Here is an 18,242-nt window from a genome sequence, read left to right on the forward strand (position 1 = left end):
ATTGAACTGCATATTGCATACATTTTGACAGTTTATTATTATTATTTTTTATATTTAAATATAAAAAAATGACATGTTAAAAAAAAAAACCAACCAAATTCATATAACAAACAATTCAAAATGATATTAGACAATTTAGGCAGTTTGGCCAATTTTTTGAACACAACCTAATTGAAGTTTGAAGGTAATAAGATTGAAAATAAACTTAAATCAGAAAAAGACAAAAGAAAGGAAAAGAGAATTGAAATGGAAAGAAAAGAGGGTACGTGGCAGTTATGGAGCAATAGTGGTCAAATCGTTTGCCTACGCTAATCGTACTTGTTACTGTTCTCTCCATAGCTGTTGTGTCCCACCAAACCCCAAACCCAAACCCAAACCCAAACCCCATTCCATACTACTTTCTCTCTCTCTTTATCTCCTCTATTTATTTATTTTGCTCTCTCAAAAAATAACACCACAACAACAAAGCCAGACTCTCTTCTCCACCACCAACGACAGTAAATTCCAAAAACGACGTAAATGATATGGTGGGACTGAGTATATTATTGGATTTGGAAGGCCAACAGAGTGGTAGTACTAGGGTTCACAAGAGTAAGAGTAGTAGTAGTAGTAGGAGTCCTCAAGTCATTAACAAAACCACCATGATCAACACCAATCAACCTCCTCCTTATTCTTCTTCTTCTTCATCGTCTTTTTACAGAAGCTTTGCTTCGGTTTCCTCTGTTCAAACTCCAACTTTTCTGGACCATTGTTTTCTCTGCAAGCAGAAGCTCTTGCCCGGTAAAGACATCTACATGTACAAGTAAGTCTAGAAGCGATAAAAACGACGACTTTTTTTTTGTTTGAGTGTTATTGTCGTCTCTGGTTTTCAAATTTCCTTCCTTTTGGAACTGCATGCCCAAGAGCCAAGTTTCGGTTTTTATGTGTTGTGTTGGTTTTTGTTGGCTATTTGGACTGAAACCCAGATCATGCTTTTCGAAAATAAGGTGAAAAAGGTTGGTTCTTATGTTGGGTTTGTATATGTATAGTTATATATGTATGTGTTTGTGTTGCAGAGGAGACAAGGGTTTTTGCAGCGTGGAGTGCCGAGGCAGGCAGATTTTCATGGACGAGGAAGAAGGTCTTTTCAAGAACAACTGTTCATTGTCTGCCATGAAACCCTCTTCTTCGTCATCATCATCTTCATCTTCATCTTCGTCATCATCTTCTTCTGGTTCTCGGCACCGGAAAGGCACGGCTGGAAACTGAGCGGGGGTTTTTTTGCTGCCAGAGAGAGCAAAAAAACCAGTTATAAAAATTGGTTCTTAATTTTAATTTTAATTTTTTTACTTTAAACCTGTTTTGACGGTTTTACCCTTGGTTGATTTTGTAATGACTTTCATGTCCTTTGGCGTTTTTGCCTCCTAATGTGAAGACAAAAGAGTCCTTTAACTTGTTTATTTTGGATGGAGATTTGGGTTTGGCCTCCTCAATCCTCATCATGTAATCTGTGGGTTTCCCCCATAGTTTTATATTATCTTTTGACTCTTTATTGCCCGGAAAAAAGAAGAGAATTATAGTTGGAGTTTTTGTTGTGACAATACAAAGGGCATGTATGGTATTTTATTGTATGCTTAATGAGAATTAACTGTAGTTGTTTATTAATTAATCACCTTTCTTCTTTTTCCAAAAAAGAAAAAAAAGAAAAAATTGAGTTCCCAAGCAAGCATATGTTACTAATAGTGGTGATTGTTCTTTGGCAAGATGGCAATGTAAAATCAATGTTACTTTTGCTTATGGTGATTTGCACAATCCTCTATAGTGGAGAACATAATGAAGAATTAGTACTTAGGGAACACTGTCATGGTCCCAAAATGAATTGAAAAAATAAAATAAAAATTATATTACTCTTGAGAGACCCTTAGTTTGTCACTTTCTATTGGGTAGGTTTTCTTACCTTTTTCTTTTTTGTAGCCATTCTACTACTTTAATTCCTAGTTGTACTTTTGCCCTTTTTATTAGGATGGTACCTGAAGGTCCACTCTCTTCTATTGCCTCTTAACATTTACAGAGACTTACATTAACACTTACTGATGGGTAATCAATGGCTCTAATCCTTAACCACCTTCTAATTTTGTCTTTTATCTATATAGATATATGTCTAAGCATGTATATGTAATTATGAATTGAAAAAAAAAGGACAGAGTAGGACCAACAATGCTTTTAACTTCACCCATATTTTCGTTCTTGAGGTTTCGAACACTTTGTCCTGAGGTGGGTACGCCTCATTAAGATTCACAAGCATGGTAATTTTGGTCGTTTTGATCATTAAAGCTTATATATATATATATATTGTATATATAAAGAGAAATGTTTAAAAAGGTCCATATCTATAGTTTTAATGGTTGTACGAAGTTAGAAGATGTTGGCAATAGTTCCCTTCATAATTTACAGATGAGTTTAATTTTTAATATTTTAAGACATAGGCAGCCATGCATTTACTCATCTTTAAGGATTTTCATCCTTTAAGAAAGCACAGTTAAGTACATTTGTAAACTGTTCACGTTAATACATTATTCTACTAAATGTTATTTATATGGAATGGAAAATCCTCCATTCCTCCCCATCTAATTTGATAATTTGTTTATTTATTATGAATTAATAAATTATTATTACAAATGATTGAATTATATTAAAATTGAAAAAAAAGCATGAGAAATAGATAGATTTCATTACAAGCTCGGTGTCTAACTTAAGGACATGCTTAGTTAACTATACTATAAGTTGTTTTATTATAATTGAGACTAACATTATTATTAATAATCATAACAAGGGAGAGAAAGTCTGAAAACACAGCACAAATTTCAAGACTAAGATCTTACATCTAGTTTAGTCCAATCAAAAGAGCAAAAGCTTTTGCACTCTAAGTACACTCTTTATTTGACTTTTTTTTACATTTTTTTTTATCTTTGTATGACAAGTGGATATTATTTAATTTTTTATATTTTAATATTTTTTCAAATAATCCACGTGTTATTTATTGATTTAAAATGTTATTTATTGATTTAAGAAAGTATAAAAAAGAATGTAATATAGATTGTATTTAACATTTATCTGTTTTTTAAGTTGTTAGAGATGTGGAGGGACAGAAAAATGAAAGAAGATTTAGATAGGTATTTTAAACTATAAAAATTAATTAAAAGGATACCATAATATTTTTATGTATAATTTAAAACATGAGGCATTAGTGTGTAGGTTTTGCGTATACTTAGCATTGCTGTTGAAGATAAGAGATGGTGGTTGCTACATTTATCATCATAGAAAAAATATGGTAGCCCATGCTCTTGGTTGCACTTGGTACGATGAGATTTGATTTTGTTTTGATTAAAGATAATGCAAATATATCTCAGATATGTACCGTGCAAATAAGATCAATTTGATTTCAATTGGGATATCCTGGTAAATGGTAAAGATAAATCATCAAGCAAGAATGAGTTAGTGAGCAATACATAACCACTTGCCATTTTTTATGCTTGTTTTTTTGTGATATGAATAATATTGATTTTCAAAGCATAATATCACGAGGAATGAGAATCAAGACCATGGAATCTAAACTTTTTTTTTTTTCTTTCTTTGAGCTTGTCAATGCAGTTTTACATATATATATATATATATATATATATATAAAAGCAAAAGTTAGAACCTTAAGAAAAGCATTACAAGGGGTGAGAAGAAGAGATTGAGGGTATGTACCACTTTCTTATATTTCTTTATGTTATTGTCTCACTGTATAAAGGAACCAAGGTTGGCTTTAACCTGTTGGGATTTTCCCAGAGAGAATGCATCTAAGTTTGCAAACATTTTTTGGGCAAGTTTTATTAAAAAAAGTTGGGGTAAAAAAGCAAAAGAAGAAAGAGTAATAGTAGTAGTAGTATTAGCTACTTGTACGGCTATTCTTGCTCCCTAAGTTCAAACAATGCCACTGTAGGTTTCTTATAAAGAATACCAATGACTTTTCATCTTTCTAATTGTAGATTACAGACGTGTTAAATTAGGCAAGGGAATCTCGTATTAAAGAGAGAAATATGCTGCAAAGCTTAAAAATTGCAACTTTTTTTTTACTAGGGACTTGTTTGCAAAAACAAAAGCAAAGGGCTGATTGATAATACAGAGACTCTATTTCTTGTAATAGTACAAGAATTGAAAAAGATGTTCAACTGAAGAAAGCATAAAGGATAATCAAGACGACACCAAATATGATAAAAATATCTTCCTTTTAATGGAATACAGATACCATATCCACACATTCTGATCTTCTGTTAGTATATGGAGATTCTATCTTCCTTAGTATCAGCATTAATGTCTTCTGATTCTGTCAGACAAAAACCATTATTTTCCACAATGTGTTTTAGCTTCCTAAGAAGGTAACAAGATTGTTCAGGGAGTTTATCTCTATTTCCTAGAAGCATCTTTTATACAAGTTGGATGGTGTAAAAGACTTTAATAACATGTCATTGAGATTTGGGGTCATGATGATCGTGATCTCATTTTTTGTTTTACATTCATGAATAATATGGTTTTGGATTTTGTAATGTAGGCTTTCCTTTATATGTTTGGATTAAGATTTGATATATTTGACTGATTTTGTTTTATATGTTTAGATTAAGATTTGATTTTGTTTCATATGTTTAGATTAAGATTTCATATACTTTAACTTTCACTGATTAATAATTGTCCAATCAATTCAACCATTAATCTGACCATCCATTCAATACAACCATTAATCTGGCAGTCTATGGAATAAACAAAATGCATCCTTCAAAGGACAAAACCCCTTGATAATATATTATCTGTTACTCCCTAGTCGTATAATCTGAAAATGAATCATTGATGTGACATTAAGAAGTAAGAACCACTTAAGAATAATTTTCATGGAAATGGAACAACTAACATTGTCCCATATTCATGTTCATCAGCTCTTTAGGAATCTGAGAATGTTTATTGTGATTTAGCAATATAGAGAAGTGAAACAATTCAATAGAAAGATGGAAAGTCATATATCTAAAGTCCAAAGCCAAAGGAAGTGATATTTTACAAGTTAAGCACAAGAGTGTTCAGAAACTGGTTTAGGTGGTAGAGTATTTCAAATAATACATACAAGTGCTATTTAATCATATGATCATAATCACAGCCTCATCACCTTCTCTTCTTTCTCAACATCACAACAATCCTTAGCCAGATTTGAACAGCAAAACTGCTTTCTGATCCAAGTAGAAATAAACAAAGTGGTTTGTCTCGTGAGTGACGTATGAACCTGCGAAAAGAAATGCAAGAAAAGAAGACTGAAGACCATGAACGTAATTCATTCAAGAGACATATAAATTTGTTCTTTCAACATTATATCCAAGAAATAACCAAATGTCTCTGTGGAAAGAAGATGAAGCAAACTGCTGTTATTTGTTTAAACATCTTAAAGAAGAAGATTATCAAACAGATGCAGCTAGACCGAAATCAGGGAATATAGTTTCCCAGTGTATTCACAGTTCATTCCAAATCCGATTGGGGCTTCATTGGAAATTACCAAAAGCTTCATGGAAATTCACTTTTAGACAGTAAGTACTAAAGTTTCAAAGGAAATCTTACAAAGTTATAATTGATAGTGTTCCATCTGCTGACATTTTACTCTTCAAATAATCAAAAATAAATTGAAATGAATGCATTATTGCTTTGCAGAAAGGAAAGAATTTGACTCACGACTAAGTCCATGGCCACTAGTATACTTCTCACTTTAAATTCCTAAAGCAAAACCACATGCTAAGGTTACTCCAACTACAAGACTCGAACATTATGCAAGTACATTCTATTTTTCCAACCACAAACAAAAATGCCAAAAATGTAAATCTAATGGACTGGTAACTTTTGAGTAATAATAGAGCAAACAAACATTACACTCATTAATGTAACATCATTTTAACGTTAAAAAGTCATGCAACATTACTGTAACATCTTTTAACGTTAACAAGTCATGCAACATGACTTAGCAGAATGTTTGATTGTAATATTTGAGCGTACCAGTCATTACTCATAACTTAATATATGTAACATATACCAGCTTCTTTCTAATATAAACGCAGAAATACTGAATCTTGTACCTCCTGACCACCAAATATAAGAGTTGAAATTGTACTAATATAAATGTAGAAAAATAAACTCGTCATTGTTATTTTCATTTCTAAAGGAATAGCCTTTAAATAGGCTGAGTACAATTTCAACTCTTAAATTTGGTCAGGAGACACCAGGAAAAGGTATGTTAAAAAAACTGGAGAAAGAGTCATACAAGCTTTCACAGATGCAGATTGGGTAGGTTCAATTGAGGACAGAAAAACAACATCTGGATATTGTATCAAGGTATGGGGAAACCTTGTTATTTGGAGAAGTAAGAAACAACCTGTTGTCGCAAGATGCAAAGCTGAAGCTAAGCTTAGAGCTCTTGCTCAAGAAGGAGTATGTGAATTCATCTGGATCAAACGAGTTCTTGAAGAACTACAACTTCAAAGGACGAATCCTTTGAAACTATACAACCACAAAAAATCAGCTATTAATATAGCATACAATCCATTTCATCATGATAGAACCAAACATGTGGAAGTGGACTGTCATTTCATAAAAGAACAAATTGAAGAAAAAGAACTATATGTTGTTTATGTGCCAAGCAAACAACAACAAGCTGCTCATTTGCTAACAAAAAGATTATCAAAAGAAGGCTTTGATGAGCAAGTGTGCAAGCTGGGCATGTGGCACTTGTATGCACCAGCTTGAGGGAGGAGGTAGAAATAATCTAAATTATTTGCTATTGTTTTACAGTTCATTAGTTAGTGTTTTACTGGTAAGAAGTAAATAATGTGTAAATTAGTTTATACCTAGAATATCCTATTTAAAGGCTATTCCTTTAAAAATGAAAATAAAAATAACAATCAAGATTATATTTTTCTACAAAAACATTCATGCTAATAACCCTTGCTTGAACTTAAATATAATGACCAATATAACCAAACACTATAAGCACTCATAAAGAATTGATTGTAATTACAAAAATTAGGTATGAATTGTTGGATGAGATTTTGAAAACAATCTTCATGCAGATCAGATTAATTATAACATGAAAAAGCAATAAAGCCGGATGAAATATAATGTTGAAGCATTGAACCAGTGAACACATCTACTTATATTAAATGGATCTAGTTAAAAGTTCACAATGATTTCCCACCTAAAGATATCAGATTACTCTTCCAATATTAAAAACTTTCCAGGAGTACACTAAAAAGGTAGAAAAATACAACCTATCTATTTCATTGTAGAACTAACTCGATAATCTATAGAAAAAAAGGGAAGAGTTGAAGAGATTGACTAATAAAGTAAAGATAGGTGAATGACCTCTTCCCTTGGCGCTCATTATACTTGATGTCAACCATAACTAACTTGAGCCATAAGATGGGTAGGATCTTAACTTAAGACCATGCTCGGTAAACAAAGATGAATCTGATCTTATGTCATTAAGGAATGGACTTTTATGGTAACCTTGAACTACAGGAACAAAACGAAACCCAGTGCGTTTGAGATCAAGAATGTGCCAGAGTAATTTATCTATTACAGATGTGTTTACAGACAAGTTGCACAGACCAAATTCAGAACATCAATCATACTGGCCTGTGGTCCAGTCATTCAATGGTAAACCACTAATCGAGTATGATCATTAATACTTAGATTTCCGAATGAGGAACATGGTAAGAATTTCATTAATCCATTCCATACTGCTGTATTAATTATATGCCTAGCATGCTCTTCTTATACAGACTCAACGAGCTAGGGAAGGGCCTATGTAATATAAGAAAGACAATAAATGATGTCCACAAAATATATTTACAATGAACCCATATTATGTAAGGGAACAATAAACACATTTACATTTTACATTCTAGAAATAGACCCACCTTATAATGGGGATAAAAATGTTTAGTAAATGAAAAGAGTAGCCAAAACAACGGAATAACTTCTACAAAATTAAGGCTAGAAGCTTGAACAAATTTCTAAGCCAAATGAACTTGCTAAAACCAAAGGACAAACAGAATAACAATTGACCAATGCTTAGATCTGCACACTTCTAATCGCACAACCCTATTACTCGCTACTCAACTAAAAAAATTAAAGAAAACCCCAAATGGAAACTAACAAGCATACGGGCTTTTCAATAGGTTGATCATCATTATATGCTAAATCTGAACAATACCCACCATATAAAACCAAGAAAAAACAATGAAAGACAGAAGAGAATTACCAAAATTTCGACCGACGATGCAATGCCAAGTGGGTCCGTGCTTCTTATCGAATTCTTTCTTTATATGTTCTGCAACATCCTTCTCCACACCATTCTTCTCAAACGCCTGCAAATCAAAACCAAAAACCCCATCCGAAATCAAACGAATTTCTTATTGAAAACGATGCCCATTAGAGAATTAAGCTTAACAAAAACGAAAACATGAGTAGAAAAGGAGCTAACAGCGATGGCGATGTCGATAGCCTCCTTCTGCATGTCGCCAAACATGTCAGCGCTCTTGATGACCACACGCTTTCCGGCTGGTGCAGCGGTGGCGGCGGCCGACAAGGGTTTTCTGTCGTCGGAGTTGAGCTTGGCCGTCGGAGCTCCGGGGACGCTTCTCTTGGCGTCTTCGTTCATTTTCAGCTGGTTTTGCTTAGGTGCTACTCAAAACGATTTGGTACAACTTAACAATGATTTTCTTCACAATCACCAAAAAAAAAAAAGAGAGATTTTCTACAACAATAATGAGAAAGAGAAAAGCTCTCTCTCACTCTCGCACTCTTCAAGTTTTTACAGTGTGGTTTGGTAAGGAAAGGCTAGCAAAAAAAGAGTTAAGCGTATAAATTTACTGTCACAGAATCTTATTATTGAAGCTTCTTCTAGCTAATAAAATACATTATTTCAGTCAATAAATTGCCATTAGTATTAAAAAAAATTCAAATAATGAATAATTAAATAGATGGTATTGTCTAATTTATAAAAAAATATAAAGTATTTATTCCACCACATAATTTAAAGAATCAAATCAATCAATTAATACTATTTATATGTATTCGAAATAATTAAATTTAGATAAGGCTTTTATTTATTTTGTAAGAGGGTTGCGTACCAAGTTGGCAAAGAAAGATGATAAAAATGTCTTCTTTTGAAAATAATAATAATAAATAATTAAAGTTTTGCAATGGATTAGCAAATCACAAAATGGGGTTTTACTTTTACCCTCATTAAATAAAATGATGAATTTGGCATGTAATCATTTATGGCCTAGAATATTACCATATTCTTGTACTTACTTAGGCTCTCAAAAGTGTAATTAATGGTCAATACCCGAAAGCTAGTATTCAACTACAACAGCTATGCGGTTTAAGTTTCTGATCTTAAAGAGGAAATGGCTCTTAAAAAGAAGGGAAAAGCATTATGTAAAAACGACAGGTCTCCTTAATGAGTCTTGTACAGTTCTGTCTCTTCTTACCCTCTTGGCATTTTGAAGATCTCCATCATTAGGTTCAGAATTCGGTTCATCAGGGGATAAAAGATCTGATCTAATATACATATATTTATATTTATAGAAGAATGAAATGACAAAAAATAGCTACCCAAAGAATAGAAGTATCCTCTGCAAAGCTATACAAAAGAGCAGTCGGCTGCTTCAACCTTCTAGAGCAATTCTAAGCTTTGACATCTGAGCAAAGTTTCAGCTTCAGCGTCTGCATACACAAAATGCATAATTCTAAGGTTATTGACAAGCCTATTTTGTTTATGGAAGCAAGTTCATATTGTTGATGGAAACTGCTTCCATTTCCTATAGGCTCATCTCTTGAGGCTAAAGAATCTAGTACTTCTGCAACTGCTTCTGCTGTAGAGCAAAGATGCTCTTCAAATGTCTGGGCAAGAAGGTGATCTCCATTAGGATTAACATGGCATTTTCTCAGAATCAAAATCAGTCACTGGTTCATATGTGTCTCTTGTAATCTGCTTAGATCATTTACACTCCTTTTCTTGCAACCTTCTTGGTTGTAATGACATGAATAGTGCAGTCTTTATGGCACATCCTCAATTCACATGGCATATTCTCCCCAGTCATCCATATCATATCACAAATTATCTGGAATAGTAATAATCTTAGTAGATTTATATTTATAGCTATTCTACAAAATTATATACTTATAAGTTAATGAAATTTTGCACTACTCAGATATATTGAAAATGAATAATATGACTATTTACCTCAAGTTTATCAGAAACTGAATATTGTTCGAGAAGCTTAAAGAAGAGCTGCTTCAAAGTTTTCACATTGATCAATCCTTTGTTTCTTGTAGGTTGATCATCAATCTTAGTAGCCATTTGACAATCACCATCCAAACAAGAATCCTCAAGATTGGAATCTAACAACAAATCTTCAAGTAAATCAAAATTATATCTGGGTCTCAATATATCCCTTTGTTCTTCAATATCTCTCTTTCCCTTTACCTCCTGTTTATTTTGACTTGCCTCACGGTCTCAACAACAGGGTCTCAGCTTCTTGATATCCCACATAACTTTGATGTCTATACATCCTTATTCCACATATAATCTTAAGGGAAATTCACTCTCTAGTAGTTTGAAACTCCCAATCTGAATTGTATTCAAGGTTATATGGTGGAAGTACCTGAAAATCCTAGCTGACTTTGGTGAGATGCAAGAGAGCAGGAACAATGCTATAAGAAACAAATTTTTTATTCATGAAAGTAAAATAATACAACAATTCCTTGAGACAGGTAACATAATTTAATTTAATAAATGATATATGTAACTTAGACATAAATCACACTAAAATCTATGGATCTAGACAAAACTAAACTTTACATGTAAGGAAACTATGGTGTTTGCCACTGATTATTTTTTAATAACTCAATATGTTGGCTAACAAGACAATTTTATTTAAGTTAATATTCTAACTTGGGCTAACTAAGTGATATAATCAAAGGAGCTCAAATAAACATGTTATGTGTATAGGCTTTGTAATGTGTAATACAAATAGTAAACCTAATTAGGATTAATGAGGTTCTAATTAGATTACTATATAAGAAATGCTAGAGGGTTTGGTCCTAATGCCAATCTCTCATCAACTCTCCTACTCTATTTCCATCAATTGAGTGAGACCATAGAGAGAAAATATTAGTTTGTGGAAGACCATAAATTCATAATCATTTATTATATCCAACATTATGGAATCATGTATGCTATTTTATTGGTTTATTGTGAAATCTGGATAATCTTACGTAAATCTATAATTTGTGTATATTTAAATTCAGTCTGAACAAGTAGTATCAAAGCCTTGCTTTATGTTAGATCATTAGGTTTGATCATATTAATTGTTATTATTGAATTCTTTGTTTATACACATGATTTAAGTTTGTTTTATGAATCCATATGGTTTTAGGGATTTGATTCAAAATATGTGTATTTTCATTAATCATGATTATATGATATGTTGTTGGATTTATGGAATCAAATGGGAAATTTCAATTTGTATGCTTAATCATTTTTATAATTACAAAAAAATGTTATGCATATTAAAAATTACAAAATAATGCTATTTTTTGGCACTTTACCCAAAATGCACTTTCTACTTCCTCCTCACTTCTCATTTCTCTCTTCTCTCTTCCCTCTCTCTCTCTCTCTCTCATATTTCACTCTCTCTCACCTCACAACACCACCACCACACTAAATTTTATATTTCGAACAGATTTGGACATGATTTTTTAGTTTTTTTTTTTTTTCAGATCTGAAACTCTGAAATCTGCAGAAAATCGACCTTGCTTGTTGGTGGTTCGATGGTGCTCGATGCTAGCTCGATGAGACCTTCAAAATCATGATTTTTCATGAAAAATGATTTTGCTTGATGGTGGTTCGATAGTAGCTCGATAGTGGCTCGATGGTGCTCGATGCCAGCTCGATGAGACCTTCAAAATCATGTTTTTTCATGAAAAAATGACTTAGCTCGATGGTGGTTCGATGGTAGCTCGATAGTGGCTCGATAGTGCTCGATGGTGCTCGATGCAATTCTTGTAAGAGACATAATTTTTCACTCGGGTGTCCGTTTGGGGTGATTTTTTTTATTTTTGGTATTTTTTCAAGATCTACACGTTTGACATGTTAATATGCACATTTGTGAATTGTAACACTAGTAAAAAATATAAAAGTGCAAACATACCTCATGTTTAAGACATCTTTTGGTATATTTTTAAGTTTTAAAGTTCTCAAATGTGCATATTAACATGTCAAACATGTAGATCTTGAAAAAATACCCAAAATAAAAAAAAATCACCCCAAACGGACACCCAAGTGAAAAATTATGTCTCTTACAAGAATTGCATCGAGCACCATCGAGCCACTATCGAGCTACCAACGAACCACCATCGAGCTAAGACATTTTTTCATGAAAAATCATGATTTTGAAGGTCTCATCGAGCTGGCATCGAGCACCATCGAGCCACCATTCGCTGGGGTCTTCAAGATCAAGATTTTCATGAAAAAATGACTTAGCTCGATGGTGGTTCGATGGTAGCTTGATAATGGTTCGATGGTGCTTGATGCAATTCTTGCAAGAGACATCATTTTTCATTTGGGTGTCTATTTGGGGTGATTTTTTTTTTTTTTTTTGGTATTTTTTCAAGATCTATACGTTTAACATGCTCATATGTACATTTGGGAAGTTTAAAACTTAAAAATATACCAAAAGATGTCTTAAACATAAGGTATGTTTGCACTTTTGTATTTTTTACAAGTGTTACACTTCACAAATGTGCATATTAACATGTCAAACGTGTAGGTCTTAAAAAAATACCCAAAATCAAAAAAAAAAATCACTCCAAACGGATACCCGAGTGAAAAATTATGTCTCTTACAAGAATTGTATCGAGCACCATCGAACCACTATCGAGCTACCATTGAGCTAAGTCATTTTTTCATGAAAAATCATGATTTTGAAGGTCTCATCGAGCTGACATCAAGCATCATCGAGCCACTATCGAGCTACCATCGAACCACCATCGAGCTAAGTCATTTTTTCATGAAAAATCATGATTTTGAAGGTCCCATCGAGCTGGCATCGAGCACCATCGAACCACTATCGAGCAAGGTAGATTTTCTACAGATTTCAGAGTTTCTGATCTGAAAAAAATCGCCAAAAAAAACCCAAAAATCATGTCCAAATCTGTTCAAAATATAATATTTAGTGTGGTGGTGGTGTTGGTGGTGGTGTGAGGTGTGAAAGAGTGAAATAAGAGAGAGAGAGAGAGAGAGAAGGAAGAGAGATGAGAGATGAGAGAAGAGAGAAATGAGGAGTGAAAAGTGAGGAAGAAATGGTAAGAGCATTTTGGATAAAATACCAAAAAAATAGCATTATTTTGAAAATTTTAATATGCCTAACATTTTTTTGTAATTATAACTTTTATCAAGCATATAAATTGAAATTTCCCAATCAAATTTGGTTTATGTGATGAGACTATTCGGTTTTCTCTCTTTCGGGTCATTATAATTTGTATGATATATATTTTAATTTATGCCTTTGGTTTGATTCGGATTAATAAGTTCCAGTTGGAACATTAATTATTTAATTCTTTCTCCATGAAATCTACAATCGAGGTATGAAGTGCATGTGTATATATATCATACATTAATTGTTATTCTTTTATGAATTTTTGGAGCCATTAAAGTTTTTGTTGGAACCTATCTTGTGGTTCAATGATTTATATTTTTCTGCGGCTTCTTTGTCAAAGAGACAATTTTTTAATTGTTAAATACTTAATGTTTCATTTATATATATGATAATGTCTCTGGTTTATTTTAAATTGTATGGTTATTTAACATTCTGATTCCCTAAATGAAATCATTGTTGATTGATATTCATGTTTATTAAGTGGAGAAGTTAAAAGCCTATAATGCCTAATTTTGATTCTAATAATGTTGTACTGCTTTGAATTAGATTGTTGGTATTTCTTATTTTTTTAAAATGGTGTATATACATATATTTATTTTGATTGCATAATTATTTTTTTATAATTTAGATTAATATTTTATGAATTTAAGTTTTTTTAATTCATAAAAATTATATGCATATAGCTAGAAATATGAAGTTGTAATTTTCTCATCTTTATATTTGTTGGTCATTATAAGAAATTGAAAATATCAAACTTTTTATTTTTGCTTTAAATTTTGTATTTAAGCACTTGCTTAATTTTTTCTGTCCTTTATTTTGAAATAAATTAATTGAAGTAAAATGTTGCCAAAGTAATCGCTTTTGCATAGATTTATTTATTTTGAGATAATAGGATGTGTATATTTCTTTATGTGATCAATGTTCGACCCAAAGAAAGGTCATTGGTTGGCCAAACAACAAATGCACTTGCGAGGATTGAGTGGGTGATAATTATAAAGTTTCTATGTGAACAATATACCGACCCAAAGAAAGGTTATTGTTTGACTAGATTTATTATCAGCATTTGATTTCTACATGGAGAGTACCACTTACAAATTGATGTTTCTATCCAAAGACTAAACAACAATGTTGTGCTGGTATCTTGTTTAAATAGGTTCATCACTACAGTTGATTGAAATTTGTGTCTAACATGACTATTATATTTTGTTTTATTATTTTGTATGTTATGACATGAATTTCTATTAAGTGAGCTTATGCTATTTGTTTGTATTGAATTTATTAGTTACTGCTTTTGTTGCTAATATTACTGCCAACATAGACTCGATACTTGTGCTTAGCGACACAAACTTTAAGAGCTAGAAAGATAACATTCGGTTGGTTCTCGACTGCATGGATTTAGACTATGCTTTAAGGAAAGAACAACCTACTCCTATTACGGAGAAAAACTCTGCTAATGAAAAGGCGAACTTTGAGAAGTGGGAACGTTCTAATCGCTTAAGTCTAATGATGCTAAAATGCAGCATTCTAAAAGAATTAAGGGGTGGTATATGTAAAGGGTTTCCTTGAAGAAATTGAGAAACGTTTTGCAAATAACGAAAAGGCTGAGACAAGCAAGATTTTAGCTGACCTTGTCAAGATGAGGTATAAAGGAAAAGGAAACATTATGGAGTACAGTATGGAGATGTCTAACATTGCTTCCAAACTTAAGGCACTGAAGCTTGACTTGACTCATGACTTGCTTATGCATTTGGTACTTATATCCCTTCTAGCACACTATGGTCAATTTATAGTTTGCTATAACACTCAAAAGGACAAATGGACTCTTAATGAGCTCATTTCACACTGTGTGCAAGAAGAAGATAGATTGAAGCCTGAAAAGACTGAAAGTGCTCATGTTGCAACTATCTCAAAGAGCAACAAGAGAAAGAGGACTCAGGATAAGGAAACTACAATGGGAACTTCACAACCCAAGAAACAAAAGACTCGGGATGAGGGACTTACCTGCTTCTTTTGCAAGAAACTTGGGCATGTGAAGAAGAAATGTTCCAAATGCATCGCATGGTGTATAAAGAAGGTAGATTGTTCACCTATGTTTGTTATGAAGTTAATTTGACTTATGTACCTAGCAATACTTGGTAGGTAGGTTATTGTGCTACTACTCAAGTGTTTCTATGCAGGGTTGCATTTGGAGCCGACCGACAAGTGATGTTGAAAGATTCATTTATATTGGCGATGATAAAGTAGTTCGAGTTGAAGCCATTGACACTTTTAGATTATCTTTTGAGACTGGTCGTTTTATTGAATTAAGGGCTTGTTTGGGACAGCTTTTAGAAAAGCTAAAAGCTACTTTCTGAAAAGGTTGTGCAATAAAAGTGTTTGGTAAATTGTATGAAATCAGCTTATTGATAATTATGGAATTTGTCTATTTTTAATTCATTATTATTCTATGATTATGCACTTGATTATTTATTTGTATATGTTTAATTAGTTTATTTTGTGTTTTTAGGATTTTTAAGACATTTGGATGAAAAAGAATGAATTTGAGATTTTTTACAAGCAATGGTTAAGCTCAGAATTACAAGGTTCGAGACAAAATTTTCTTATCTCCATTGTTTCTAAGTTATGGGCTCTCACATTTTTCCTTTTTGTTAGATTTCACAGTTTTCAGAAAATCGGTGGGGGCCCAGACTCGCAATCCCTTACCACCCACCATCTCCTCAAGTTGAATCGTCATTCACCTAAAATCAGCGTTTGATTCGGGAGCATGAGGAGTGTCTCAGACATGAAGATATTCGAGCACACTTCCGACGTCAAATTGATGAGGTCGAAGAAGGAAAAGGAAGGAGACTACGGTTTGCCGTGTATCATGACCCAGACCCTGAGGCTCGTTCGATCTTCTTGAATCCCAAGTGTAGGGTTGCCGTGGCGTTTCCCCTCGGCAAGCTCTCCTTCAAATTTATGGAGGGTACCTCAACTGGTCAAATAGTCCATGAATTCTCTTCTGCCCCGGTCTCGGAGAGTTCTTACTTCGAGGCCGAACACTAACGGAGTTCTGTCACCTCCACGAGACAAATTTCGAACATTGTTGTCTTGTTATGGATTAAAGTTTTCCGGGAAATTGGTGTGTCGGCCTAGAGAGAAAAGTTAAGCTCGCAGCCTAGAGTTGCGAGCATATGCGAGCTGGGGCACTCCTGCCATTAAAGGAATACTTTAGGAAGTTCACCGACTATGTCGGTATCGCCTCCTTCAAGCTTTAGTCCAACTCTTACAGGGTCTTCACGGCACTGAAGTCACTCTACCACAAGAAAAAATGGGATGGACCCTCGACTCAAGATTTTTTTTATCTCTTTTGCTTGAAAAGAAACCTCTACAGAGCTCACGATGGGGATGGCTTCTATTATCTCTCAAGCTATCCAAGGGAGAAAAGCATGTTAGAGGATATACCTAATCATCGTCTGAACTTCAAGACAATCTTCTTCTAGACAGACGGGCTCGATCTGCCCAGATTTTACTCTTTCCAACGAATTCGTAAGTATCTTTTCGCACTCTTCTTCTTGAATTCTCTCATTTCGAGCACGAAATGCTCATTCAAGCTACTTGTGCAGCCAATTACCACTGCCTGAAGCTCACCTAGGCCATGAAGGACCACAGGGAAAAAATCTTGAGGCTCCCGTATAGCCAGTGGCCCCTCAACTATCTCCTACACGAGGATAAGCTCCGTCTATGCGGTCTCCTTGGAGTATGTGAGTCTACGGATGATGCTGGGACTTGTAAGTACGCGAGGTGGGAAGACGTCCTTGTTTCGGCTGCCAAGCTTCCGTCAAAAAGGAAGCCTTCAAGCTCGTGTTCTCGGGCCTCCATCCCTCGCCTAGTCGAACCTTCAGGTTCGGGAACCGAAGCGCAAGACGAGGCCTCTCCAAGCTCGTCTAACGGAGGTAAAGTTGTGTTAGACCTGTCTATGTGGTCCCCAACCCTTATAAAACAAGAGGCCAACATTGTAGTCCTTTTTAATGATCCCCGGAATAATTTTATGACCTAGTTGGGTGTAGGTCTTAAGGTACATAGGGACGATAGTTGGTTAGGAAAATATCAAACCATGTATAGCGTAAACGAGGTTTGGGAAGGGATAATGGTCCAATACGGGACTAATTTCTATAGTGATTTATCAAGGATGTCCCCTACTTATCGAGAGGGAACCCCCTTAGAATCATCTGAAGATAGAGGGATTTCCTGGTCCCCAAGTTCGAGCCAGAGGGGATCTTCTAGTTAGATTTCTTTTACTTATAAGTTTCAATATCTTATCTCAAACATGATCAAGAACTAATATTTGTTTTCATTTTTTAAGGCAAGATGGATTTAGACATTGATAACATCCTTAGCCAGCCCACCGTGTCTAAGGGGTCCAAGCGTAATCGGGTGTCCTTGAAGGGAGCTCGATATTCCAAGGTCGTCAAAACGACCGAGGCTACTCCATTAGTGTAACGCCCTGGTTACTCCAAGATCGTTACTGTGAACTTTAAACAGTGCTTAACTCGCTAAACGAGTCATTAGGTTTTAAACTTGTGTCTAGGTGTCATTAGTAGGCCAGGGTGAAAATTTCTGTCAAAAGGAATGGATATATTTAATTTAAAACATTAAATTGTTCACTGGCCCATAAAAATGTTTACAAAGTTATTTACAATTCAAAATGGTCATTACAGTGTAAAAGTTACAACCCGCCGACCTAAGCAGCAAAATTAGGGT

At 33.9% G+C, this 18,242-nt stretch overlaps 2 protein-coding genes across 3 annotated transcripts; one reads left to right on the forward strand and one right to left on the reverse strand.

Moving 5' to 3' along the window:
• Nucleotides 1-372: 372 nt before the first annotated feature.
• LOC133819474 (FCS-Like Zinc finger 15) lies at nt 373-1,648 on the forward strand. Of its 2 annotated transcripts, none has more exons than XM_062252737.1 (2): nt 373-802; nt 1,029-1,648. In XM_062252737.1, exons 1-2 carry the CDS (start codon nt 525-527, stop codon nt 1,246-1,248), a joined length of 498 nt encoding a protein of 165 aa, XP_062108721.1. In that variant the 5' UTR covers nt 373-524; the 3' UTR covers nt 1,249-1,648. The 2 variants fall into 2 exon arrangements, with proteins under 2 accessions (XP_062108721.1, XP_062108722.1); XM_062252738.1 differs by having other exon boundaries at nt 395-802; nt 1,056-1,648.
• Nucleotides 1,649-5,012: 3,364 nt separating this feature from the next.
• Nucleotides 5,013-8,919, reverse strand: LOC133819476 (uncharacterized). Its single transcript, XM_062252739.1, has 3 exons — nt 8,537-8,919; nt 8,315-8,420; nt 5,013-5,293 (listed from the first exon to the last, which is right to left on the reverse strand). Exons 1-3 carry the CDS (start codon nt 8,711-8,713, stop codon nt 5,211-5,213), a joined length of 366 nt encoding a protein of 121 aa, XP_062108723.1. The 5' UTR covers nt 8,714-8,919; the 3' UTR covers nt 5,013-5,210.
• Between the last annotated feature and the right edge of the window lie 9,323 nt (nt 8,920-18,242).

Source organism: Humulus lupulus, chromosome 2, assembly GCF_963169125.1.
Source record: "Humulus lupulus chromosome 2, drHumLupu1.1, whole genome shotgun sequence".
NCBI classification, from domain to species: domain Eukaryota; kingdom Viridiplantae; phylum Streptophyta; class Magnoliopsida; order Rosales; family Cannabaceae; genus Humulus; species Humulus lupulus.